The sequence below is a fragment of the Pelodiscus sinensis genome, chromosome 19 (assembly GCF_052426305.1).
Source record: "Pelodiscus sinensis isolate ZL-2025 chromosome 19, ASM5242630v1, whole genome shotgun sequence".
NCBI lineage: Eukaryota > Metazoa > Chordata > Testudines > Trionychidae > Pelodiscus > Pelodiscus sinensis.
In genome coordinates, this window is record NC_143070.1 from 35,275,072 (window position 1) to 35,301,259 (window position 26,188).

General features: G+C 59.6%; 1 protein-coding gene across 3 annotated transcripts in view; it reads left to right on the plus strand.

Moving 5' to 3' along the window:
- The window catches only part of LOC102452364 (E3 ubiquitin-protein ligase TRIM39-like), a 63,946-nt gene extending 38,047 nt beyond the window's left edge, over positions 1-25,899 (plus strand). The window contains exons 1-11 of one of the 3 annotated variants that reach the window (XM_075913594.2): positions 5,112-5,677; positions 8,157-8,312; positions 8,637-8,662; positions 9,052-9,155; positions 9,835-10,001; positions 13,725-13,750; positions 14,113-14,225; positions 18,864-18,985; positions 22,238-22,263; positions 22,409-22,521; positions 23,152-25,899. In XM_075913594.2, coding sequence (XP_075769709.2) covers positions 5,273-5,677; positions 8,157-8,312; positions 8,637-8,662; positions 9,052-9,155; positions 9,835-10,001; positions 13,725-13,750; positions 14,113-14,225; positions 18,864-18,985; positions 22,238-22,263; positions 22,409-22,521; positions 23,152-23,630 — 1,737 coding nt within the window. In that variant the 5' untranslated portion in view covers positions 5,112-5,272 and the 3' untranslated portion in view covers positions 23,631-25,899. Of the gene's footprint in view, positions 1-5,111; positions 5,678-8,156; positions 8,313-8,636; positions 8,663-9,051; positions 9,156-9,834; positions 10,002-13,724; positions 13,751-14,112; positions 14,226-18,863; positions 18,986-22,237; positions 22,264-22,408; positions 22,522-23,151 lie in introns of those variants that run through there. The other 2 variants (XM_089771315.1, XM_089771316.1) reach the window with 2 other exon arrangements.
- The last annotated feature ends 289 nt before the right edge of the window (positions 25,900-26,188 follow it).

Consider the following 26,188-nt stretch of genomic DNA (forward strand, 5'->3'; position numbering starts at 1 on the left):
GTGCAGACACTGCTCCCCGTTTCCCCGTTGGGTGGGAGGACGTGCTGCCCTGTCCCTGAAGCAATGCTGCATGGTCACTGGGCAGGCTCCGTGCTCAATTTGCAATGGAAGAGGTGCCAGGACTCACGCAATTTCTGCACATTCATAACTGGGGCGGCAAAGGCCCAGACTAGGAGCTGCCAAGCTGATGTAGCCAGAATGTGTATTTTAGTGTTGGTTGTAAGACACGAGTATGCTGCATAATGATTTGATGTGTACGGATTGGCGTCGAAGTTGTGTGTGCTTCTGTTTCACCCTGTTTCTCATGAGTCTCATGAGCAGAGAGTGTCCACCTTGCAAACCAAGTTGTGTTTATTAGTAACTTTGTCGTCCGTTGTGCACCATGCTCTGTCCATTGTGTGGTGCGAGTGGAGAATGTGAGAGAGGCGTCAGGAAGATTCAGATGGTCAAAAAGACTTGAGCTTCCGGGGGGGACCGAGTTAGTCTGTAACTGGAAAAACTTCAAAAACAACAAAAGGTCTGGCAGCACCTTTAAGACTCACAAAGCAGGTAGGTGGGAGCATGAGCATTCGTGGGAAAAACCCACTTCTTGGGCTGTGCCAACGAAAGCTCATGACACGTGTCTGCTTTTTCAAAGAACATTTCAAAAGAATGGATGTGTTCTCTCACCAGCCTTGTGAACCTCGTTCTACGAGGAATAAGGGATGGCTCGAAGGGGCTCTTCCTTTCCCAATTTGGCACCATGCAGATGCCATCAATGTACGTGGGCCATTATATCCCTGTCTACTTGGGGCACCTTGCAGTAGCCCCCTCCCTGGCTAGTCCCGGCATTCAGAAAGTCCCTCCCCTCCCCATCGCTCTCCTGGCGGTCTGGGAGAATCGTCCACCTTGCTCTCATGGGTGTTCTGCAAGACACAATCGACACCTCTCCCGTGAGGGAGTCACCGCGCACCAGACTGCTCCGGGGACTTCTCTGTCTTCCCAACATCCCCTCCGCTGCAAATCTGCAGCCAGGCAGGGCCGCGTAAAACAGCCACTTTCTCCTGTCTGCGTCCAGGAACATGGCTCGTAAGGCAAGGTGGGGAGAATGACAGAACAGCAAACCTGGGAGGGACCTCGAGAGTCATCCAGTCCAGTCCCCGGCCCTCCCAGCAAGACCCAGAACCATCTAGACCAGCGTGTCTCAAACCCTGTTCTGTGGCACACCGGTGTGCGGTGAGGCAGTCGGAGGTGAGCCGCGGAGAACAGAGTGCCAAATGGCTGCCCTTAAAGGGGCAGGCAACCTTCCCCCCTCCCCTCCCCCCAGAACTTTTGCCTTTTTTTTCCTCCCTCATCAAAAAATCCTTGGTGTTCCACATTAAAAAAAATTGTTTGGTGTTCCTTGGGCTTAAAAAAATGAAGGAACCACTGGTCTAGACCAAGTCTTGACATGTGTCTGTCCAACCTGCCCTTCAGTATCTCCAGAGACGGCGATTCCACATCCCCCCCAGGCAACTCATCCCCGTGTTCCCCCCCCGACAGGCAGGACGTTTCTCCTAATGCCAAAGGGGAGCCCCTCTCCCAGAACGACGGGCGCCCGGCCGACAGGGCTCAGTGCTGGGTAATTTCCAAAGAAAAATTTATCGGAAGAAGCGACAATGATCAAAACTGACACTGACAAGAGATCCGCTAACGAGATGGAACTAGGCTGCGATTAGCTGGAACTAGGAATTAATGGCCCATGACCAGAAGTAGAGGGTGTCATGTGACCCCTCTGAGAACTTCTCCCGCTGCCCCTCCCCTACACGTGTCGGCCCCTCTGCTTCACCCCACAATCCTCTGGCACCTGCTCCTCCCTGGTGCCCCCCCACCCCTCACTGCCCCCTTTCTCCCTGGTGCCCCCCCACCCCTCACTGCCCCCTTTCTCCCTGGTGCCTCCCCCACCCCTCACTGCCCCCTTTCTCCCTGGTGCCCCCCCACCTTCGGCCCCAGTTCTCCTCACACCCCACCCTGCCCTCACACATGACTTGCTCCATCCCCTGCCTTCCTCATGCCCACCGCTCCTTTTGACTCCTCCTGGCACCCACTCCTCCCCTCCCTCTTGCCCCATTGTCCCTCCCCTCCCCCAGCATCGCCCTGTTGCCTCTCTTCTCCCACCCCCAGTGACACCTCCCCTACCCTTCCCCTCCTGCCCTTTCCCTCATTGTCTCCTCGAGGCCCCCTGGCATTTGTGTCTCCTGCACCCTGCCCCTTGGTACCTGCCCCTTTCTTCTCCTGCCCTGCCCTCGGCACAATCCCCTTCCTCCCCTCAGCCCCACTGCCCCCTTAGTTCTCCCCCTGCCCCTTGGTGCCTGCCTCTTTCTTCTCCTGCCCTGCCCTCGGCACAATCCCCTTCCTCCCCTCAGCCCCACCGCCCCCTTAGTTCTCCCCCTGCCCCTTGGTGCCTGCCTCTTTCTTCTCCTGCCCTGCCCTCAGCACAATCCCCTTCCTTCCCTCAGCCACACTGCCCCCTTTGTTCTCCCACTGCCCCTTGGTGCCTGCCCCTTTCTTCTCCTGCCCTGCCCTCGGCACAATCCCCTTCCTCCCCTCAGCCCCACCGCCCCCTTAGTTCTCCCCCTGCCCCTTGGTGCCTGCCCCTTTCTTCTCCTGCCCTGCCCTCGGCACAATCCCCTTCCTCCCCTCAGCCCCACCACCCCTTAGTTCTCCCCCTGCCCCTTGGTGCCTGCCCCTTTCTTCTCCTGCCCTGCCCTTAGCACAATCCCCTTCCTCCCCTCAGCCCCACTGCCCCTTAGTTCTCCCCCTGCCCCTTGGTGCCTGCCTGTTTCTTCTCCTGCCCTGCCCTCGGCACAATCCCCTTCCTCCCCTCAGCCCCACCGCCCCCTTAGTTCTCCCCCTGCCCCTTGGTGCCTGCCCCTTTCTTCTCCTGCCCTGCCCTCGGCACAATCCCCTTCCTCCCCTCAGCCCCACCGCCCCCTTAGTTCTCCCCCTGCCCCTTGGTGCCTGCCTCTTTCTTCTCCTGCCCTGCCCTCGGCACAATCCCCTTCCTCCCCTCAGCCCCACTGCCCCCTTAGTTCTCCCCCTGCCCCTTGGTGCCTGCCCCTTTCTTCTCCTGCCCTGCCCTCGGCACAATCCCCTTCCTCCCCTCAGCCCCACCACCCCCTTAGTTCTCCCCCTGCCCCTTGGTGCCTGCCCCTTTCTTCTCCTGCCCTGCCCTCGGCACAATCCCCTTCCTCCCCTCAGCCCCACCACCCCCTTAGTTCTCCCCCTGCCCCTTGGTGCCTGCCTCTTTCTTCTCCTGCCCTGCCCTCGGCACAATCCCCTTCCTCCCCTCAGCCCCACTGCCCCTTAGCTCTCCCCCTGCCCCTTCCCTCACCGTCTGCCTTTCCACTGGGGGGACTGGAGTCTGCAGTCCAGCCCCAGAAGTCCCCCCAGCCCTGACCCCAGCTGCTCCTAGGGCAGGGCCGCTTGCCGGGATTGGAGCAGAGGCCGCCCATGGTGCTATTTTCAGTGCTGTGGTCCCGTCCGTGCAGGCTGCCCAGCGCCTGCTGGAGTCAAGCAGCAGCTGCACAAGGCCTGTCCCAGTGAGGCTGCCCCAGCTGGAACGCACCTCGCACGGCTGCCACTTCACTCCAACAGGAGCCAGGGTCGCCCGAGGGGACCCGGACTGTCGTACTATAAGTAGGACCACAGGCAGCCCCCACTCCAGTCCTGGCACCTGCTGAGCCCAAGCACGCCCCACCCCACAGTGCCACAGCTGGGCTCCACGCAGCTCTTGCTGGGGCTCCAAGGCTGCCTGGAGGAGAAGGAGGTGGTGCCGCTGGACCAGGACCCCACGCAGCAAGGCAGTCCCATGGGTGGAGGGGGCGGGAAGAGGGAGGGACCGTGTGCTGGCCTGGCTGCCCTATGTGCCCTGCTGGGATGGGGAGGCTGCTGCGCTGTGCCGGTGTCCCCAGCAAGAAGTGAAATGTCCAGCAGGGCTTACTGGGACATTTCACTACTTGGTGTGGTACCGGGACAGCGTATTTAAATCCGGGACAGTCCCAGAAAAAACGGACCGTATGGATACGGGCATCCTAATCTCCCACTGCTTCTTTCACATGCTTGTTAAGCCATGGTGGTGCTTTTCTGGGTCTCTTCTTGTGGTTTTAATTTGGGGGATATATTTAAGTTGGGCCTCTAGGATGGGGTCTTTTAAAAGTTTCCAAGTCTTGACCAGGGCTCCCAACTCCAAGCCCCGGTCATTCCCTGTTCGGTTCCTTCCCTCTGGGGCACCTGGCACTGGCCACTGAGGGCAGATGGGACATGGGGATGGATGGACCTTAGGTCTGACCCCATCTGGGCGCTCTGGTGTTCTTATAACTCGGCTTTCGCCTTCCCTGCACCAGTCCGTGCTGGTCAAACTATAAAGCTTCATCGAGCCAGGATGTAGAATGACTCGGATAGACCCCTGGGACAGTCTGTGCAGCACCCAGCCGAGTGGGACCCTGCTCCAGGCCTGTGGCCGGAGGCTGGGCGGGCCCCAGGGGTCGGCAGGGGCGTGTCGTGGCCTCTCCCGAGGAGGGGTCTGGAAGGGATTTATCCCCAGTGCTTTGGATTTCCCGTGTTTGCCAGAGCACCCAGCCCCAGACCGGCCCCTTCACACCAGCACGACGACACCCACACAGAGGGGGCTGCCCTGAGCTGGCGACGCTGGTTCCTGAGACAACATCACGGGATCACTGTAGAAACCACCTGTCCCCTGGCCCTGGGGGCATTTGACGGGGAAATTGTCTCTGTAATTGTCTCCCACGGATGGGCCGTCCGCGTGGGCATGGGGGGGGCTCCACAGAAGAACATTCCTGCAGGAACTCGGCAGCCCTGTCTGAGCGCGACGCGAAGCCCTTGGCCGGTCGGGAGGGGCCCTTGCAGGCTCTCTGGGGCGCGGCTCCAAATGGCTTTTACCTCCCGGACGGGGGCAGCCAGGGCCCTGTCAGTGCCACGGGGGTGAGATGGGTCTTTTGCTGGCACTGGGGTCAGAAATGGGTCATTTTCCTCTCACAGAGGGGACCACGGAGCGGCTCCCTTATTGCCTGCAGGGTGGCGGGCTCATGGATTCAGAGAGAAGCTTTTCTATGTTCCTCAGAGGCCAAAGGAATTTGTTCCATCTCTGGCTTCCTGGAGCTGTTCAATTGCAGGAAGGCCCTTTGGCCTAACAGGATATCTGAGGGGCGAGGCACCTTCCTGCCACCAGCTGGACATGTTAGGAGGGATGTGAGGGCGGCAGGGAACTTGTTCGTCTCTCCTAGAAAACACCATGGCGGCTGCGGGGCTTTTCCAGAGCATTAAAGAAGAAGTTACCTGTCCCATCTGTCTGGAGTTATTCCGGGACCCTGTGACGAGTGAGTGTGGACACAGCTTCTGCCGGGAATGTATCGCCCGGCTCTGCCAGGGAGACAGAGAGGTCGCCTGTCCTCAGTGCAAAGAGAAACTTAAACAGGGAAACTTACGACCCAACCGGGAGCTGAGGAACATTGTGCAGTTAGTAAAGTCGAAACCAATGGAAGATCCGAGCGGAGGGAACCTGTGTGAGAGACACCGACAGCCTTTGCAACTCTACTGCACAGAGGATCAGACCCCCATCTGCCTGGTGTGCAGGGAATCCCGGGCTCACCGCGCCCACACGGTGGTTCCCGTGGAGGAGGCTGTCCAGGAGCACAGGGTAGGCACCGTTATTTGTCTTTGATCATTCAAGTCCCTCCAAGTCCCTCCAAGGGCTGCATGTCCCAAGGGAGGTGGGGGAGGGATGTGAGCACCTTCCGTCCAAACGCCCGGACTAGCACAGACCCCCGTTTCAAACGCATTTGTAGCTGGTTCCTTTACCCAAAGGGCGATTCCCGTCATGCACAGAAAGGTGTGTGTGTCGGATGGAGGGGGGGGGGTTACTAGGGAGGAAACGGGTCCTGGGGGTTCAGCGTGTGCGACTGACTGAGGATTCTTGGGGTCTGTCCCGGTTCTTCTACCAACTTGCAGTTTGACCTTGGAGAGTCGCACTGGCCGGGGGGCCGTGAGATTTCCCTCTGTCGCACTGGCCTTGTGTCCCCTGGAGATGGCCGGGGGGCCGTGAGATTTCCCTCTGTCGCACTGGCCTTGTGTTCCCTGGTGATGGCCGGGGGGCCGTGAGATTTCCCTCCGTCGCACTGGCCTTGTGTTCCCTGGCGATGGCCGGGGGGCTGTGAGATTTCCCTCTGTCACACTGCCCTTGTGTTCCCTGGCGATGGCCGGGGCCGTGAGATTTCCCTCTGTCGCACTGGCCTTGTGTTCCCTGGGGATGGCCGGGGGGCCGTGAGATTTCCCTCTGTCACACTGGCCTTGTGTCCCCTGGCGATGGCCGGGGAGCCGTGAGATTTCCCTCCGTCGCACTGGCCTTGTGTCCCCTGGCGATGGCCGGGGGGCCGTGAGATTTCCCTCTGTCGCACTGGCCTTGTGTTCCCTGGCGATGGCCGGGGGTGTGAGATTTCCCTCTGTCGCACTGGCCTTGTGTTCCCTGGCGATGGCCGGGGGGCCGTGAGATTTCCCTCTGTCGCACTGGCCTTGTGTTCCCTGGCGATGGCCGGGGGGCCGTGAGATTTCCCTCTGTCGCACTGGCCTTGTGTTCCCTGGCGATGGCCGGGGGGCCGTGAGATTTCCCTCTGTCGCACTGGCCTTGTGTCCCCTGGCGATGGCCGGGGGGCTGTGAGATTTCCCTCTGTCGCACTGGCCTTGTGTTCCCTGGCGATGGCCGGGGGGCCGTGAGATTTCCCTCTGTCACACTGGCCTTGTGTTCCCTGGTGATGGCCGGGGGGTCGTGAGATTTCCCTCTGTCGCACTGGCCTTGTGTCCCCTGGCGATGGCCGGGGGGGTGTGAGATTTCCCTCTGTCACACTGGCCTTGTGTTCCCCTGGCGATGGCCGGGGGGCCGTGAGATTTCCCTCTGTCGCACTGGCCTTGTGTTCCCTGGCGATGGCCGGGGGGCCGTGAGATTTCCCTCTGTTGCACTGGCCTTGTGTTCCCTGGCGATGGCCGGGGGGCCGTGAGATTTCCCTCTGTCGCACTGGCCTTGTGTTCCCTGGCGATGGCCGGGGGGGCCGTGAGATTTCCCTCTGTCACACCTGTGCAGTGAGGATACCCCAGTAACGCCCGTGAGAGCCCTGCAGGTCTGCACTGTGGGTCGGACACTCTGGCAGGGCTCTGGTCTGAGACTCTTTTGACTTCCATTCGGGTGATGCTTCCCTTGGCCACTTGCTCTGGAGAAGGGATTAATTCTCCAAGCCCCAGCATGGTTAGAGCCACTCAGCTGGTGCCGCGTTTCACTGTGCGGTGAGAGACCCACTTGGGTGTGCCAAGACCCCCCCTGCCACTCACTGCTGGACAGCACGGACAGGCCATGAACCCTTCCAGGTGTTCATACACTCCCTTCCCTGCCATACCACCTTGTAAAACATGGGAAAGGCGCCTACTGTTCCTGCCTAGCCGCTGGGCCCAGAGGGGGCAGAAAGAAGCAGACAGGAGTGGTTGTTTTTCAGTACAAGCTCTTCCCACTTCATCAGAAGGGTTGGAGAGGAAATGACCCAATCCAAAGTATATAGAACAGCCAAAGCAGTTACCTGTCAATGGTAGGACCTGTGTTAATGAGGCTAATTAAGTGGGCTGGGCTGGCTGTGTCCTGTGCATTTTGATGTGAAAATGCAAATTTTAAAGGCAGGGGAAATTGGCTTTGTAATGCGCCAACCAGTGAATATCTTTGTGCAAGCCCAGGGAGACTGTGTCAAATCTGTAAATGAATTCCTGTTCTGCAGGCTCTCTAGCCCTTCTTAATTGTACCGCCCCGTTACGGAGAGAGACGGCTGTGGGGCCAGCCAGGATGTCCAGAACAAAGCTTAAATATGGGACAGTCCTGGCCTAAACATGCTGTGTGCTCACTCTACACGTGACCTAGCAGGCCTGTCGTGCAGCCCAGGGCTCCGGGAGGGGGATTCTGTTTTTCCAGGTCTCACTGCAGAAAGAGGCTTTATTGTCTCCTGCAAGAAGGGTGCTTAGCCTAGGAATCAGCTCTGCCCAGCCAGAGAAAGGCGACCGACCCCCCACTCACTGGCTGGCTGCCGCTGACCCTCCCCTGCCATCGCTGGGTGGAGTTTTCATTTTAACTTTTGTGACTGAAGGAAACAATACGACAGCACCTGGAGGGAATTGAGTCCAGCTACAAAAAACTGCACCTGATTGTGAGAACAGACCGGACGTACCTTTCTCAGAGCGTGAGAGAAGAGGAGCATCAGAGGCTGCAGAGACTCACTGACAATGTAGCGACGCTTTTAAAGGTAAAAAATGTTGTAAAAGGGGACGCCCCGGGCAGAGGCTGCCGAGAGCTCTTCCCACACCCAGGCAGGCGGGAGGCAGCGGTGTCTGGCTGGCTGGGCTCAGAGCCGCCCGCAGGCCTGGCCAGGCCGTGTCCAGGTCCATAGAGCGTCACGTTCCCAAACTCCTCCTAACACCCGTCTCAGACACAATTCTCGTGTGAGCGGAGCCGGGGGGGCTCAGACCCGGCTTTACAGTCCGACGGGCAGAGATCCATCGGCACCGCGTCTCGTGGGAACCTCGCTGCAGGGCGGGAGCTGAGCGTTGTTGTTTCTCTTCCCTTCCAGGTGCACACAGAGGGCCCGAGGCAAAGGTGAGTTTGTGAAATTCCCTGGGATGCGGGGGGGTCTCTGGGGGAAGATCCCTGTTCCACACACGCCCCAGCGTACAGAGAGCTCGGCGGCGTGGGACAGCCCGAGGGGTTAGATCCCGGTTTTCCCTCTGCAATCTGGAGTCACTTTGCTTTGCTAGCGCAGCAGGTTAATGTCGGCAGGAAGGTCTGAGAGTCTGGAAAGCAAATGAGGGAAGAAATTGTAGAATTTTCCATGATTTGGCCACATCTCTGCTCAATCCCATGTCCCGCATTAGCCATTTGTATCGTGGCTATTAGGTGTTTGCTCCTCTCCCTTCCCCCACCCCAGTGAGGTGCTGTGCCCCTGGGTAAAGGACGGGGACACTGACGAGAGTGGTCGCTCTGCGCAGGTTTGCAGATGCTGCTTCTCAGACCCAGCCACGTGATCCTGTCTGGAGAGGTGTCTCCCCCGGGAGGGAAGCTGCTGGGGAGACAGAGTCCCAGGGACCCGCAGGTAACACAAGGGGCCGGGTGTCTGTGCACGTGGGGACTGGTATTTATGGAGTCCTGTCCTGGCAGCGCTGAGTCTGTGGGTCCGGCACCAGGGCGCAGCTCAGACGTGGGTGGGGGCAGGGACTGAGACCAGGCCTAGGTGTGAAATCCAGGTCCCAGGGGCGTGTTCCTTTGCCCTTCCCCATAGACAGACACTGCCCGGCTGCCCCCAGAGCTCAGGGCTTCTCAGTGCCCCGCCTTCCGCCTTGGGGGCAGCTCGGGCCGATTCTCGGACGTGCCCCTGGCTCTGGGCGCCCGGCTGAGATAGCAGAGACCGGACGTCCAGGGCTGCTGGGGAACGACCCAGTGAACTCAGGGGGCTGGGAGCGCTGAGCCCCCCTCCAAGTGTGGGGGTGGGGTGTCAGCACCCCACATAATAACTTAGGAAGGTCCTTTCTGGCACATTTCACTCCCTGCCCGTGGGGGTACCAGAGCGCTGCCGGAGACCCCCCGCCAGGGCCAGGCTGGCTCGCAGGGGGAGGGGTCTGTGGGGTGGGGGGTGTAGCTGAGGGGCGGGTGATGGGCTCTGGTCGGAGACACTCCTGCTGCCTGTCAGCCGGGGAGGGGTCCGGGGAGCAGGGGACAGGAGCGACTCCCAGCCGGGAGCAGGTGCCAATAACCCACCGTCCATTCACCGGCAGGGAGAGAACCCGGCAGCGAGCCAGCGGCTGAGAAGCAGGAGGAGACGGGGAGTCATGTCGTTCACGTCTGTGAAGAGGCTCCTACCCCCAAAGATCGACTCAACCAGGCAACCCTGGACCCGGGAATTCACAAGATCAGTGACACAAGAGAAGATGCTGAGCCCCAGGTACACAACATGGTGCGACTCCCCCACTGCAGGGCGAGTGAGATCCTGTGTTGGCTTCGTCAGGGCCTGGCTGGAGCGTGCGGCCTTGGGGTGGAGCCGGCGTCTCTCTCCCACCCGCCTGGAGGCCAGTGAGCCGTGCGGAGGGGGGAGAGGAGAAAGGAAACGGGGGCTGAGCCGTGAGCATGTTCCACAGCCCACGGGGGTCCGGCGTCGCCGCGTTTCTCCCTTCTCCGCGGGCCGGGCAGTGACAGCGCAAACGCTCTGGGACCAGATGCTCAGACCCCTTTGGATTTAGCAGCGTCCCAGAGCTGCAGGGGGGTCCCGTCAGCGTGCGGCTGGGCCGGCCCCCGGCGCGGCAATTGCTCCTGGCCGCTGGGAGCTGTGAGATCTGCACCCAGAGGGGGTCGTGCTGAGACCGGGCCCGTTCTGCCGCAGGGCCTGGGGGGGGGGTTGTGCTGCAAATGTGGGGTCTGTGTCGGGGCTCCCCAAGTCCAGCGCCGTCTCCCCCTGCTCCCTCGCACAGGCAGTGACACACACAGCAGCTGCTCAGAACTTTTCCAAACTCTCACAGCTGTTTGGTGCAGAAGGACTGGAAACGGGAGGCTCCGTCCTTCATCCGCGGAACGTCACTGGCTCCCCCTGGGCTCAGCTACTGAACGGAGCCAATGAGACACATGACCTCCCCTCCCCTCTCCCCCCCCCCCCCCCGCTCCAGACGGGCGGCGGCTCCAGACAGCAAGAAGCCGCCGAAAGGGCCGGGGAAGCCCCACAACAGGCAGCTGGAAGAACCGAGGGGCCCGGTCGGTGTGAAGCACGTGGAATGAGGAGTAACGGTAGTTCGAATTAAGAGCTTTAATTTGAACTACCTAGCCCATGCCGCATGTAGGGAGTTTGAACTGCGGGGCATTTTAAAATGGCAGCGCCTGGGAATATGCAAATGAAATATTTAAATCCCGGGCTTCATTTGCAACTCCGGTTGCCCTCATTACCCTACCTAGCTCAAACTAACGAGCTAGTGTAGACGTACCCCGGGGTGCCCGGGGCAGCTAGAAGTTTTGGAAAGCTCGTGTAAATCATTGGGGACATGGACGGTTCCTCAGCTCCTTCAAGCGGGTCTGTGAGCTGCACCAGATCCCCCATCGGACTGGCTCCAGCAGCTCACCCCCAGGAAGCCACAGGGGGGCTCAACCAGCTGGAGGAGCTGCAGCCGGGTGACTATGAACGAGTCAAGGAGGCCCTGCTGCACAAGTTCGGGCTGACCCCCGAGATGTACAGGAAGAAGTTCCGGGGGGCGCAGAAGGAGCCTGGCCGCAGAGGAGCCTGGCCTGTGTGGATCTAGCCTCCCGCCTGGTGCAGTCCTGCCACAAGTGGGTGTCTGGAGTCGGAGCCCAGGCCGCAGAGGAGCTGCTCAAGCTGATGATGCTGGAGCAGTTCTATGAAGCGTGCCCACCCAGCCTAAGGCCCTGGCTCAAGGACCAAAGGCCAGAGGACCCCCAAGAGGCTGGGAAGCTGACGAACGAGTTGACGGAGAGCCGGTCCGGGTGTGAACGGGAGTTCCGGAGAGAGAGGGAATCGCACAGAGACTAGATCTCAGCTGAGCGACAGAGAGTGTCACCTACAAGATGAGCCCAAGAGACAAGGACCAGCCATCTGCGCCCCAGAGAACCAGCCGGGGCCCAGACAGAGCTGGCCCAAAGGGGCCCACAGAACCTAACTTGCCATCGCTGTGGGCAAAAGGCCACAAGAGGGCTCAATGCCCCAGGCACAAGGACAGGTCCCAGGACTGGGGACTTTCCAGGGTTAACTGGCTGGGGCGGGAGGAAGGGCAGGCTGCCCCAGAGGCAGGGGCTGGCCGGCAAACCTCAGCTCAGAGTGGGGGGAAGGATGCTCAGTGCACCTCCCCTGGGAGGTCTGACCCTCGGGAGGCGGATTTTTCTGTGTACCGGGTGGGGGCAGGACGGCCCCTGCGGAGCGAGTGCCTCATACCCCTGGAGGTGGATGGTAGGAAGGTGACAGGCTACTGGGACACGGGGCGGAGGTGACGCTGACCCAGACCACATGGTACTTAACACTCAGCTGACCCTGAGGGGCATAGACGGGACCCGTTTAAGGTGCCCATAGGCCAGGTGCATCTGAAATGGGGGGACTAAGGAAGTAGGGGTGCACTGGCACTTGCCCACGGAGGTACTGATGGGGGTGACCTAGAGGAGTGGCCAGATGGACCCCACAGGACCCTGGTCACCACCCATAGCCAGAGCCAGCGAGGGGCTGGTGACCCTGACCCAGGGGAGGACCCCCTACAGGGGGCTCAGGGTCCCATCCCAATGGACACGGGGTCCAGCCAGGCTGGGACTCTGGACCTAGTCAAAGGTGGGGAACAGGTCCCGATCCCTGCCCCAGCAGCTGAATTCCAGGCTGAGGTACAGGCAGACCCCTCCTTGCAGAGGCTGAGGGACCAGGCTGGCCTCCGTGCAGCTCAGCCCCGGGGGAGAGGTGGCCAAGAGACATTCCTGCGGGAGCGGGGACTCCTGTTCCGTGAATGGCTTCCCCCCAGGAAGGTGAGGGCAGGCTCACCTGGCCCCAGCGTACGGCACCCGTGGGGAGGTTCCAGGGGACCCTGGCGCAGACGCTGGAGGCCTTTATGCTCCGGCACCCGCAGGACTGGGACAAGTACCTGCCTCCCCTGCTGTCTGCACAGGGGGAGGCCCCCCGAGGGTCTGCCAGGCTCTCCCTGACAGAGCCAGGGTACAGAAGGGGGAGGGCCCCCCGGGCTTGCTGAGAGAGTTACGGGGGGGGGGATACCTCCCTGGATGGTGCGTCGGGGCTGGAGGACGTCCTGGCTTTCCGGGAAAGGCTCGCTGGGCTCATGGCCCCGGCCAGAGAGACCCTGGGCAGAGCCCAAGGGTAGTGGCAGGGCTGGTACGACTGCACAGAGTGGGCCTGTGTCGGTCCCCCCAAATATCTGCAACAATCAGGGCAGGACCATGGCCCACCCGAGCCAAGGGGAGCACCAATGTCACCGCTGCAGTTTTCCCAGGCAGGGGACCTGAACTTCCCCAGGTCACACGCAGAGTGACCCTGCTCAGCTCGCTCTCGGAGGGGGGAGAGATGGGATGCAGTGGGGGGCTGTCTGCTCTGTGACCGGGGTCCCCCTGCGCTGAGCTGTGTGATTCCCACTGACACCCACATGTGTATTGGCCCAGACACCCAGGCTCAGCCTCCCAGGGGGGAGAGAAAGGGAAGGAGGTGGAGACCTGCACCAGGTTTCGAGGGGAGAGGCAGTTTCTGGCTGGAAAACATGAAGGGAACAGCCTAGGCTGGGTGCTGAGGGCTTACGGGTGATGGACCCCTAACCCAAGGGGTCTGAGGCATCCTGGCCCTGACTCCTGTAACCACATCACGTCTGTGCTGGGCTGTGTCCTGGAGAAACAATAACCCCACCCCCCCGTTCTACTGCCCGGTGGAGTCTGCTCTTGCTGTAGATGGGGTGCAGGATCAGGGGGTACCCGATACGCCGCCACACCGTGCTGGATGGAAATTCCAGCTCCGCCAGCCCCTCCCCCTTCCTCTCCACTCAGACCTTCTCCCCGTGGGAGGGGAGGGGATGGACGCCAAGGGGGGTGGTTTCTGCAGGGCAGAGGGTGACTCAGTCCCCAGCGCGTCAGGTGGAACGTTCTGATGGAATCTCATCTCGGTGCCTCTTCTCTCCCTGTTTCCCGGCAGGTGGATGTGAAGGGCCGGAGGAGCAGGTGGGTTTGTGAATTGCTCTGCAGGGCCCTGGGGAAACCTCCCGCCCCTCGGGCATCACAGTGAGAAGAGTTGTGAACTGTGCGTGAGAGACCCAGACACTAGATCTCTCGGCACCCCCAACCCTGCTCTGTCCCCATTGACATGGGGAATTGTGACTTGTTCCTCGAGTCATTTCAGCCCTTTGGGGAGGGGGGAGGGAGGGGAGGGGACAGGAAACGGGGGACGTGCTATTCATGGCTGGTGCCATTTGGCGTTGCCTCCCCGCTGACTCTCCCGTCCCCCTGTGACCCTCCCTTCCCCCTGGTGCCGGTGGGTGGGTGGTGAGAAGGCGCCAAGTGACGACAGGAAATTCTGTGTCTAGGTTTGGAGAGTTGCTGACTCAAAGTGCAGCGGTGCTCCGTGTTGGGAGCTGGAAGGAGCATGTCTCTCCCGCAGGGCAGGGGGCTGCCCAGACCGAGTCGGGGGCTGACACAGGTGAGCCGGGGCCCTGCGCCGTGGGAAGGTGCTGTGGGCTGGGTTTGGTGCTTGGCTCTGTTACGGGAACGGGGCCTCCCCGGGCGAGTGACGGGGGGAGGGGGGGACAGAAAGGGGTCCGGCCCGGTGAGAAGGTCTCGCTGCATTCGCGTCAGTCCCTCCATTCGTTAAGGCCTGGCCGGTGTCTGGTAACCGGGCCCGTCCCTTGCTGGTGGGGCAGGGCCTTCGCCTGTCCCTGCCCCAGAGATACAGGCCCTGGGCCCTTCCCCACTCTTCCCCCCACCTATCCCAGGGTGGGTTCCAGGATCCGGCTCTCTGAGGTGCCCAGCGGAGAGAACACCCTCCCTCCTCCCCCCCTTGGGCTGTTGCACCTCCCACGCCGGTGGCATAACAAGAAGCTATGTCTCTGAGTGGAGATGGGTCGGAGCAGGCTCCCTGGGGGGTGGGGACAGGGGGGTCAGATGGCAGGACACTGGCTGCCCCGTGGCGCTGGGACGGGCCCTGGAGCTCTGTGACCATGTCTGGGGCGGGCAGGAGGGGCCGCTCCATGCTGGGACCCACAGGCTGGTGTGAAGGCGCGTTGGGGGTCCCCATTCTCCTGCACCCCCAGAATGGCACAAACAGACTGCACCAACCAGTAGAATAGAGGGAGTTTATTGCTTCTCCACGATACAGCACAGCACAACTAACCAACTCTCTTCCAGCCCTGCCCTCCAGCCAGGGCAGCATCCACCTTCCTTTGTTCCTCTCCATGGGGGGTGTCTGGCCATACTCTTTGCATAGTGACTCATCCTGTTTTGCTGGGTCGTGGTACCCACGGCAGCCAGTGGGGGTTACCCCAGAGCCAGCAGCATAGAAACCAGCCAGGTACCCCAACTACGTCACAGTTCTCCCCCCTCCGAGAGCGAACTGAGCAGGGTCACTCCGCTCGTGACCTAGGGAAGTTCGGGTCCTCTGCGTGGGAACCCCCCCTGGGGCCATGGGTGCTCCCCTTGACTCGGGCCGGCCGTGGCGAGGCACCACATGAGCTGGCTTCCCTCTGTCCACTCGCCGCCCCGCTCCAGGGCGACTGGCACAGGCCTGTCCTCGGGGGTCACACCCACACTTCCGCTGGCCTTGATCTCTGGCCAAGGTCTCTTGGGCCGGGGCCATGAGCCCAGTGAGCCTTCTCTGGACAGCCAGGGCGGCTTCCACCCCTGACGCTCCATCCAGGGGGGTCTTCCCCTCCCATAACTCTCTCAGCAAGCCTAGAGGGTCCTCTATCTGGGGTAGAGACCCCCAAGCCGCGTTCCTACTGTCTTGGGCCTTCCCGCCCCTCTGGCAGGAGTCACAGGACTGGCAGTACCGCTGCACGGCTGTAAAGATTCCCGGCCAATAGAAGTGCTGGAGCAGCCTCAGCCGGGTGCCCCCGGTGGCCCCCAACGGTGACGTCGTGGGCCAAATACAGCAGCTTGAGGCGATACTTTTGGGGGACGACCAGCTGCCGCTGGACCCCCCATGCCCTCGCCTTCCTGGAGGGAAGCCATTCCCGGAACAGGAGTCCACGCTCCCGCAGGAATCTCTCCTGGCCACCTCTCCCCCGGGGCTGAGCTGCACGGAGGCCAGCCTGGTCCCTCAGCCTCTGCAAGGAGGGGTCTGCCTGCACCTCAGCCTGGAATTCAGCCGCTGGGGCAGGGATCGGGACCTGTTCCCCACCTTTACCTAGGTCCGGAGTCCTAGCCTGGCTGGACCCCGTGACCACTGGGGTGGGACCCTGAGGACTCTGCCGGGAGTCCTTCCCTGGACCCACGTTGTCAGCCCCCCGCTGGCTCTGGCTCCGGGTAGTGACTAGAGCCCGCTGGGATCCCTGGGGCCACTCCTCTAGGTCATTCCCCATCAGCACCTCGGTGGGCAAGTGCGGGTGCACCCCCACTTCCTTGAGGCCTTCCTTCGCCCCCCATTTCAGATGCACCCGGGCTACAGGCACCTTAAACGGGGACCCGTCTATGCCCTTCAGGGTCAGCTGGGTGTGGGGTAGTATCCGCTCTGGGGCCACTATGTCGGATCGGGCCAGAGTCACCTCCGCCCCCGTGTCCCAGAAGCCCGTCACCTTCCTACCATCCACCTCCAGGGGTATGAGGCACTCGCTCCGCAGGGGCCGCCCTGCCCCCACCCGGTACACGGAGAAATCCGCCTCCCGAGGGTCAGGCCTCCCAGGGGAGGTGCACTGAGCATCCTTCCCCTCTCTCTGAGCTGAGGTTTGCCTGCCAGCCCCTGCCTCTGGGGCAGCCTGCCCTTCCTCCCGCCCCAGCCAGTTAACCCTGGAAAGTCCCCGGTCCTGGGACCTGGTGCACTGAGCCCTCTTGTGGCCTTTTTGCCCACAGCGATGGCAAGTTAGGCTTTGGGCTGTCTCTGTCCAGGCCCTGGCTGGTTTTCTGGGGCACAGACGACCTGTTCCTTGGGCTCGCCTCGTAGTTGACTCCCTCCGTCGCTCAGCCGAGATCCGGTCTCTGCGCGGTTCCCTTTCTCTCCGGGACTCCCGTTCACACCCGGACCGGCTCTCCGTGAACTCATCCGCCAGTCTCCCGGCCTCCTGGGGGTTCTCTGGTCTCCGGTCCTTGAGCCACAGCCTCAGTTTGGGTGGGCATGCTTCATAGAACTGCTCCATCAGGACCAGCTTGAGCAGCTCCTCTGCGGTCTGGGCTCCGACTCCAGACACCCACTTGCGGCAGTATTGCGCCAGGCGGGAGGCCAGGTCCACATAGGTCTCCCCTGGCCCTTTCTGTACCCCCCGGAACTTCTTCCTGTACATCTCGGGGGTCAGCCCAAACTTGTGCAGCAGGGCCTCCTTGACTCGGTTGTAATCCCCTGGCTGTAGGTCCTCCAGCTGACTGAGCACTCCGGCCGCTTCCTGGCTCAGTGCGGGGATGAGCTCCTGCAGCCAGTCAGCTGGGGGGACCCGTTGCAGTCCACAGGCCCTCTCAAAAGAGCTGAGGAACCCGTCTGTCACCCATGTCCTTCATTTGGGCCACCACGAGCCTCTCCAAGCATCTTGCAGTCCCGGGACCCTGGGGCCCATCTGCACTTGGCGCAGCCGGTGCCCCGCCGGTTCTCCGCTCTGCCCTGGCCAGCTCATGCTGTCGCTGCCTCTCTCGGTCCTGGCGTTCCTTCTCTCGATCTTGGCGCTCCCTCTCTCGGTCCTCTACTTCCAATTCCTTGATCCGCAGCTGGATCTCCAGCCGCCGCAGCTCCGCTGGGCTGGCCTCTGCCCTAGATGGGCTACAGCTTGCAGGCCTCCCAGGAGACGCTGTCTCATCTCTCCGGTGGGTTCCAGCGCTCCTCCCCCTCTCTGAGACTGACACACTCTCAGGAAGGGTCTGGCTGCTTCCCCTGGGGACAAGATCCTGGCCCTGTGGCTGGTCATTCTCTTCCAGCTGGGCAATCAGCTGGGCCTTGGCTGCTTTCCGCACAGGCAAGCCCCTCTCTCTGCACAGCCCCACCAGCTCTGCCTTCAAGAGTCGGGCATAGGCCATCTGCCCACTGGGCCCCTCGGTGCAGACTCACCAGTCTAGTGCTGCAGCGCCCCACGATTCCCCGGAACCGCTTCACTCTGTCTCCAGCACGCCTGGCTCCAGGGCTCTTGCTTCTACAGCGCCTTGTCGCTCGCCGCTGGGAGCTCCATGGCACCAGTGTGACGGCGCGTTGGGGTGCCCCGTCTCCTGCACCCCGAAATGGCACAAACAGACTGTACCAGCCAGTGGAATAGAGGAAGTTTATTGCCTCTCCAGGATACAGCACAGCACAGATGGAATCTGGTCACAGAGCTGGGCTAGGATGCCTCAGGCCCCCTTGAGATGGGGGAGACTGGGCCCCTAAACTCCAGCCCCTTTCCCTAGGCTGTCTCCTCCATGCTCCCAGACAGCAACTAACTAACTCCCTTCCAGCCCTGCCCTCCAGCCAGGGCAGCATCCACCTTCCTTTGTTCCTCTCCATGGGGGGTGTCTGGCCATACCGGTTGAGAGATCCCTTTGCATAGTGACTCATCCTGTTTTGCTGGGTCGTGGTACCCACGGCAGCCAGTGGGGGTTACCCCAGAGCCAGCAGCATAGAAATCAGCCAGGTACCCCCACTACGTCACAGCTGGTTCCTGGACGGGCCTGTTCCCACCGGTACGATTGTGGGTCGAACCCAGGAAATTTCGGATTTGTTAGTCACACTCCTGCGCCTTGCTAGCCATGTGAGTGTGGTGTTAGGGGTGTGGGCAGCTAGGGGTGTGCGTGTGTGTGGTGTTAGGGGTGTGTGGATTTCACCTGCCATGAGCAGCCAATGTCTCAGCCCTGAAGACTCACCCAGGGCCCAGGTGCCACTGGACGGCCCTTGGGGCGGGGGGGAGGTGGTCAGGGCAGCTCTTTGACAAGGGGCGGGTGTTGGAAGCTCGTTTCTGGGGTTCTTGTTTTGGGGAGCAGGGAAGGGGGAGGCAGGAGGGAAGGACGATGCTCCAGGTCAGACACTGGGGCTAAGTCTGGGATGGTTTAGTGAGGTTGGTCCTGCCGTGGGTGGGGGGCTGGACTCGAGGACTCCTGAAGTCTTTGCCTCCCCTGGGGTTCTGGGATTTGATGATTCTGCGATTCAATAACCCCCCGTCGGTGTCACTCGCAGGGAGAGGAGGGCGAGAGTCTCAGGAACAGAAAGGTGCTGCTGGTGTCCCCACAAAGGCCAAACCTCCCCCCGTGCCTCTGAAACGACAAAACACTCTGCCTCCCTCATGGAAACAGCAGCAGGTAGGTCGTGGGACTGTCACACTGCAGGGGGGGGGTCAGGGAGCCCCATGGCCCCACCCAGGAGTCTCTGCTCCGATTCACTGGCTACTCAGTGGCCACCAGGCAATTGAGAGGGCAGCCCAGCAGCCAATGTGGGGGGAGGGAGCAATAGAGAGAGGAGGAGGAGGAAACGTTCCCTGCGGGAGGCTCTGTACATGACTGAACGCCCCTGAAGCCCCGGAGACGCGTCAGCCCAAGGCCCCGACCGGCACAAACCACGGAAGCTGCTCACACGCTGGGCATGAAATGAGAGACCCCATGGAACAGACGGGCGGGGGCAGCGGGCGCTGGGGGGAGCAGGGTGCATGTCCAGATGCACCAGACATGCAGGATTTAGGAGAGCTCCAGGGCCTGTCGGCCTCAGATAAAGCTGACCCAGGCTGGCATTAGTTGGCCAGGACATGAGGGGCTGTGGTTACAGGGCCGGATTAACCCTGCTGCGGCCCAGGGTGAGTAGATTTTGTGGGGCCACCATTGGCTCTGGGTTGGAGCCAAAAATGAGGGGTTCAGTGTGTGGAACAGGGTCGCCAGGGAAGAGGCTGGGGTGTGGGGTCTGGGTGGGAGGGAGGGTGCAGGAGTGAGGTGAGGGTTGGAGGTGGGGTCTGAGTGGGAGCAGGGTGTGGGAGCAAGCTAGGAATTGAGCTGCAGGATCTAGGAGGGAAGGAGGGTGCAGGAGGGGGTGGGGCTGGTGCTGAAAGGGGAACAGGAGGAGGGAAGAGACCGGGGCACTTACCTTGCCCAGCTCCCTAGGGGGGGGACACAGGTTGCTCCACAGGGCTCTGTCAATTTTACAAGTGGAGAGAGGTAACGAGTGGGGTCCCCCCATGGTCTGTCCTGGGACCCGTCCTATTCAATTTATTTATCAATGATCTGGAGAAAGGGGTAAACAGGGAGGTGGCAAAATGTGCAGCGGATCCCAAACTGCTCAAGGTCATTCAGACCAAAGCCGACTGGGAAGAGCTTCAGAAAGATCTCACCAAACTGAGCGATTAGGCAACAAAATGGCAAATGAAATCTAGTGTGGATAAGTGTAAAGTAACGCCCATTGGAAAACATAACCCCACCTAGACGTACAAAACGATGGGGGCTAATTTAGCTACAACTACTCCAGAGAGATCTTGGAGTCATCGTGGCTAATTCTCTGAAAACGCCCACTCCGTGTGCAGCAGCCGGCAATAAAGCAAACAGCATGTTGGGAATCATTTAAAAAGGGATAGAGAATCTATCTCTGCATAAATCCATGGGACGCCCACACCTTGAACACTGCGTACAGATGTGGTCACCTCATCTCAAAATAAATATATTGGCATTGGAAAAGGTTCAGAAAAGGACAACAAAAATGATGAGGGGTTGGAACAGGTCCCATCTGAAAAGACATTAAAAATACTTGGACTTGTCAGCCTAGAAAAGAGGAGACTAAGGGGGGGGGGGGGGGTAGGATAGAGGTCTATAAAATCATGACAGGAGTTTAGAAAGTGAATAAGGAAAAGTTATTTACTTGTTCCCGTAACATAAGAACTAGGGGTCATCAAATGAAATTAATGGGCAGCAGGTTTAAAACAAACAAAAGGGAGTTTTTCTTCACACAGCGCACAGTCAACCTGTGGAACTCCTTGCCAGAAGATGTTGTGAAGGCCAGGACTTTAACAGGGTTCAAAACAGAGCTAGATAAATTCATGGAGGACATGTCTATCAATGGCTGTTAGCCAGCAAGGGTAGGAATGTGTCCCTAGACGCTGTTTGTCTGGAAATGGGCAACAGGGGATGGATCACTGGATGGTTCCCTGTTCTGTTCACTCCCTCTGGGGCACCAGGCATTGGCCACTGTGAGCCAACAGGACACTGGGCTGGCTGGGCCTTTGGTCTGACCCCGTCTGACCATTCTGATGTTCTTGAATACTGATCCTAAGCATAAGGGGGCTATTGGCCCCTTACTAAAACTCCCAGTTTCTACACTGGGAATGTTTCAGACACACAAGAGCTGTCAACATGCAAAAGTTGCCCAAAGTGAAAACGGATCAAACTGGTTTTCCTGCCTCCCGTTGTCGACATTTCTGGGCCAGATGGCTTGCTCCCCCCTGGACAGACAGAGCAAAGCATTGTGGGTGAGCGTCCCACAGTGCCGTGCGGTGGGAAGGCAGAGCTGATCCTTGCGCTGCTGGGGATTCCCCCTTAACTCTGAGCTCTCCGCACTGAGGAATGTCCAGGCAGCACGGCCTCCTCCCAGCCCTCCCCCTGCAGCAGCAGCCAGCCTGCCACTGGGTTCCTAGCCGGGCAGAACAGGAGCATCCCAATGATTTGCTCTTTGTTTGTTCCCCAAAGGGAGCTGCTCACTCAGCTGTCAGACACTTCCAGTGTGGAACCCCACACTAACCACCAATGCACCCACCTCTGCCTCAGAGCCAGGCAGCGTCCCCCATCCCAATGCACTCCCCATCCCCTGAGGCAGGCATCCCTGCTCCAATCAAATCCCTTCTCCCTCCCCCCCCCCCCCCCCCCAGAGCCAGGCATGGAGGAACCATCTGACTTGGAAAGTGGCTGCTCCTGCCACCCGACCGGGCCCCTGTGCTCACAATGGGTAGAGGGAGGCATCATGTGGCCAGATCCCGGGTCTCTGCTGGTCACGAGGGCCAGAGCAGCGTGTGCTCTGCTCCCACCCCAGCCCGGCGCCCCCCTAGCGTGGCACCTGGCACATGCCCCCCGAACCCGTTCATCTGCCGCACTCCTCACTCCCCCGCCACCACTAGATGTGTCAGGGGAAAATTGTCCCATTGGGTTTCCACCCAGGGGAACGGGGAATACCAGACATTGCCATGTCCTGTTGTTTTACCAGACAGAATCCGCAAATCCCGGACTGGCACCGGGGTCAGGAAGGAGCCAGGAGAGTTCCCCTCAAGAGCAGAACTGGCCAGAGCTGGGGAGCTGGGCTCTGCCCATCCCTCAGCCCCTCCCCCTGCTGCCGGCCCCCCTGTGCCCGGTGAGCCGGGGCTGCCCAGGCTGGGGGCAAAGGGCAGGGGCTGCCCGGCCGGGCGCGGAGGCTGAGTCTGACCCGAGGGCTGGGACAGGCCGGGAGCAGCCTGGGACCAATCCCAGCCCAGAGACAAAGCCAGGGGGGGGGGTTCTGGGGGCCAGAGGGCGACACGTCCCCAGGGCAGGGGCAGAACCCTCCTGCTGAGCGAAATCTGAACCCTCGTCTCTCTGCTTCCCTCCTAGGCGGATGCACCATCCCGCGGTGACAGGTGGGTTTGTCTCCCTGAGAACCCCCCTGTCCCCCTGAATCCCTGGGGCTGCCGTTGGCAAGGCCCCTGCTCCCCCCCTCCCCTGGGAACCACGTGTCCCTGCCTGGGAAAGGCAGCAAGTGACACCAGACAATCTCCTGTTCAGCTTTCAGAGTCAGAGCCCTGTGAGACCAGAGTTACCTTCTGGAGGCAGCGGGCAGGTCGGCGTCTCTCCTGGCGGGCGTGTGGCCCGGCCCCCTGAGTTACAGGGGTGTGCAGGTGAGGAAAGGGGCCCTGCCCTGTGGGGGGTTTTCACTGGGTCCCCACATTCCTTAGGGCCTGGCCACTGGGACTCAGGGACTGCGGAACGGAGCCAGCCCCCCCCCCCCCGGTGCCCGCGCTGGTTTTCCATCGTGGAGGGGGGGGTGACGCTCCACTCACTGGTGTTTGCTCCGGAGTAAAGGCCGTGTCCCCCCCCCCCCCCTGTCTCTTCCCCGGGGGAAGCTCTGGGACTTCAGGCTTCTTCTGTGCTCTTGGGGCCACCTGCCCCTCCCCCGCCAGTCACAAGGACGAGGCGCTCGGGCTCCCCACTGTTCCAGGGGGGCCTTTACGCGGCCCCGAAACTCAGTGGCTGCCCCTGGGTGTGGGAGGCAGCCGGGGAGAGCCCCTGTCTGTCCGGCGGGCAGCCTGTCCGTCACCTGGCCCCACAGGTGGAAGGGGGGGTCTCGGGGATCCCCAGGGGCTCAGATCCTGGGGGTGGGGACAGGGGGACCAGACAGCAACCAGAGTGGGGGTGGGGCAATAGGCGCCTGTACAAGACAAACCCCGAATACCAGCACGGTCCCTGCAGCATCCGGCCAGCTGGTCACCCTGACTGTAAAACTGACTCTCTCTCTCTCTCTCACCCAGTGGAGGTGACTCTGGACCCAGCCACGGCCCATCCCCGGCTCGTCCTGTCTGAGGATTGGAAAAGTGTGGAACGTGGAGACACACGGCAGGATCTGCCCAACAACCCTGAGAGATTTGACACTTGTGTTTGTGTGCTCGGGTCAAAGGGGTTCACCTCGGGGAGACGTTACTGGGAGGTGGAGGTGGGGCCAAGGAGAGGCTGGTCAATTGGGGTCGCCAGAGACTCTGTGCAGAGGAAGGGAAGGATCCAACTGAAACCTGACTTGGGGATTTGGGCTCTCGACTCCTCTGAGAAATCTCAGGTCCCCAGGAAGGTCGGTGTTTATCTGGACTATGAAGGGGGAGAGCTGAGATTTTACAATGCTGAGACCAAGGCTCTGATCTCCTCTCTCACGGCCACGTTCACTGGGAGACTCGTCCCTTTCTTCCACCTCCGGGCTGTAGGATCCCGTATCTCGTTGTCCCCGGGCCAGAGGTGAACGTTTCACTGCCCCATAGAGCCGTGTAGAACAGACACACGGACGGCAGCTGCTCATTCATAAACACCAGGTTACGGCTCCGGGTGCAAGTCGACAGCTGGTGTCTGAGCGCTCACGTTGTATTTTCCCCGTCACACAGACAGGTGTGGGGGGAGGGAAGCTGTGTAACTATTGGGTTACTACAATAAATTTGTGGCTTTAATATAAATACTGATTGTAACTCCTGTTTCCTGTCTGTCACTCACCTCTTGAATGGCAGTGCAGCCGAGGCCTGGTCTGCCCTGAAATGCTGGGTCTGGCTTCCAACACAGCTCGCTGAAAACACTGGTTGGGTGTTTCTTTTTGTGGGCTGTTAAGCTGGTCTCTCCAGGGGGCTCTGGTGTAGACACTGCTCCCTGTTTCCCCGTTGGGTGGGAGGACCAGCCCTGTCTCTGAAGCTATGCTGGATGGTCACTGGGCATGCTCCATGCTTCATTTGCAATGGAAGAGGTGCCAGGACTCAAGCAATTTTTGTACATTCGAAACTGGTGCAGCAAAAGCCCAGACTAGGAGCTGCCAAGCTGATGTAGCCAGAATGTGTGTTGTAGTGTTGGTTCTCAGACACAAGTATGATGCACAATGAGTTGATGTGTACAGATTTACGTCTGAGTTCTGTGTGCTTCTCTTACACCCGGTTTCTCATGAGTCTCATGAGCAGAGTGTGTCCACTTTGCAAACCAACTTGTGTCCTTTAGTAACTCTGTCATCCTTTGTGTGGAGTGCACGGACCATTGTGTGGTGCGAGTGGAGCATGTGTGAGAGTCATTGGGAAGGTTCAGACAGTCAAGTAGACTTGAGCTTCAGAGAGGGAGCTGAGTTAGTCTCTAACAGGAAAAACTAAAAAAACAACGAATAGTCTGGAAGCACCTTAAAGACTAACAAACCATGTAGACGGGAGCATGAGTATTCGTGGGCAAAATGCACTTCTTGGGTTGTGCCCACGAAAGCTCATCACACATCTGCTTTTTCAAAAAACATTTCAAAAGACCAGAGGCGTTCTTTCACCATCCTTGTAAGCCTCGTTCTACTTTCTTTCGCAGTTTGGTGCCATGTAGATGCCAAATTTCGAAAGCACCTCTTTTGAAAGTAAATTGGAAAAAGATTTGCAATGACCGCAAATTGCATATTCTTTACTTATTTAACAGTGCAGTGTAGACATAGCAAAAGATTGACTTGAGCTATGACGGACTAGTAACTATGCACCTGCTGCAGGGTGTGTGTGTGTGAGAGAGAGCGCGAGCAGACGCTAACTGCTTTTCTACTGGTATCATGAGCTTTCATGGGCACAGCCACATCTGAAGAAGTGGGCTGTGCCCATGAAAGCTCATGATCCCAGCTACATGGTTTGTTAGTCTATAAAGTGCTACCAGACCATTTGTTAGTCTATAAAGTGCTACCAGACCATTTCTGTAACAGACTAACTCAGCTACCCCCGAAGCTTGCTTCTCTACTGTATCTTATAAATGTTTCTGAAAGTTTGTTTGTTTGTCTGTCCCAGAAGATCTCTGAAACAGCTTATAAATATTTTTGAGAATTTGTTTGTTTGTTTGTCCCGAAAGATCTCTGAAATGGTAAGAGCTAAAAACTGCAAATTTTACATGGATACTACTGATTTCCTATGTGACGGACTTGTCCCGGGCACGAGCCCACGGCTCTGTGTCCTGGGTCCGCCGCCCTGCGTGCTCACCGCCTTAAAGTCCCTGTGAGATGGACTTGTCCCGACCCTTCTGCTCTTTTGGGGTGCTGAGTGCAGCCCCACTCACCACGGAGGGGATGGCTAGGGGGACCCGGGCCCACCCTCTCCACCGGGTCCCAGCCTGAGGCCCTAAGGGCCGGCGCTGGCCTGTCACATCCTACCTTAAATAACTGGATTGGTTAGATCTTTAAATCAGTTCCCCCAGAGCCCCAACTGGGCCACTAATTAACTTGTAGTGACACCTGATCATCGGCATTTGCTGGACTCGTCTCTTAAGCCTGTCACATCAACTACAACTACAAGATCCTTTCCCTATGATAACAGAAAAAGTACTAGCGATGTTAATTTCTTAAAGCAATAAGTATTTCCAATAAAATATGCTAGGTTAATGTCATTGAGGTAGTTCATTCATGACACCTTTTACTATGTTTCCCTGGGTGATGCCGGGTATTTCTGCTAGTTCTCAATAAACGCTGTGTCTTGCCTTTCCCCCTGAAAAAGATCCCGGGTACTTCTGAGAAGCATCACTTAGAAGGGAGTTTCCAAAATGGCGACCACCCAGGAACATGCTAATCAAGCGTGGGATATTTAAATCCCGCACTTCATTAGCAATTTCGATCGCCCTTATTAGCCTCCCTAGTTCAAACTAGGGGGCTAGTGTAGACGTGCCCTCTGAGAGCTGCCAGGGCTCAGCTCTGACAATCCCTGGGCAAATTCAGCCTGGCCATGCAGTCTCCTTGCTTTGTGGGGACACGCTTACACCAGCAAGAAGGTTTCCTGTCTCCTAGGATCAGCCTTGTGGCTGCTGAGGCTGCGGCCAGAG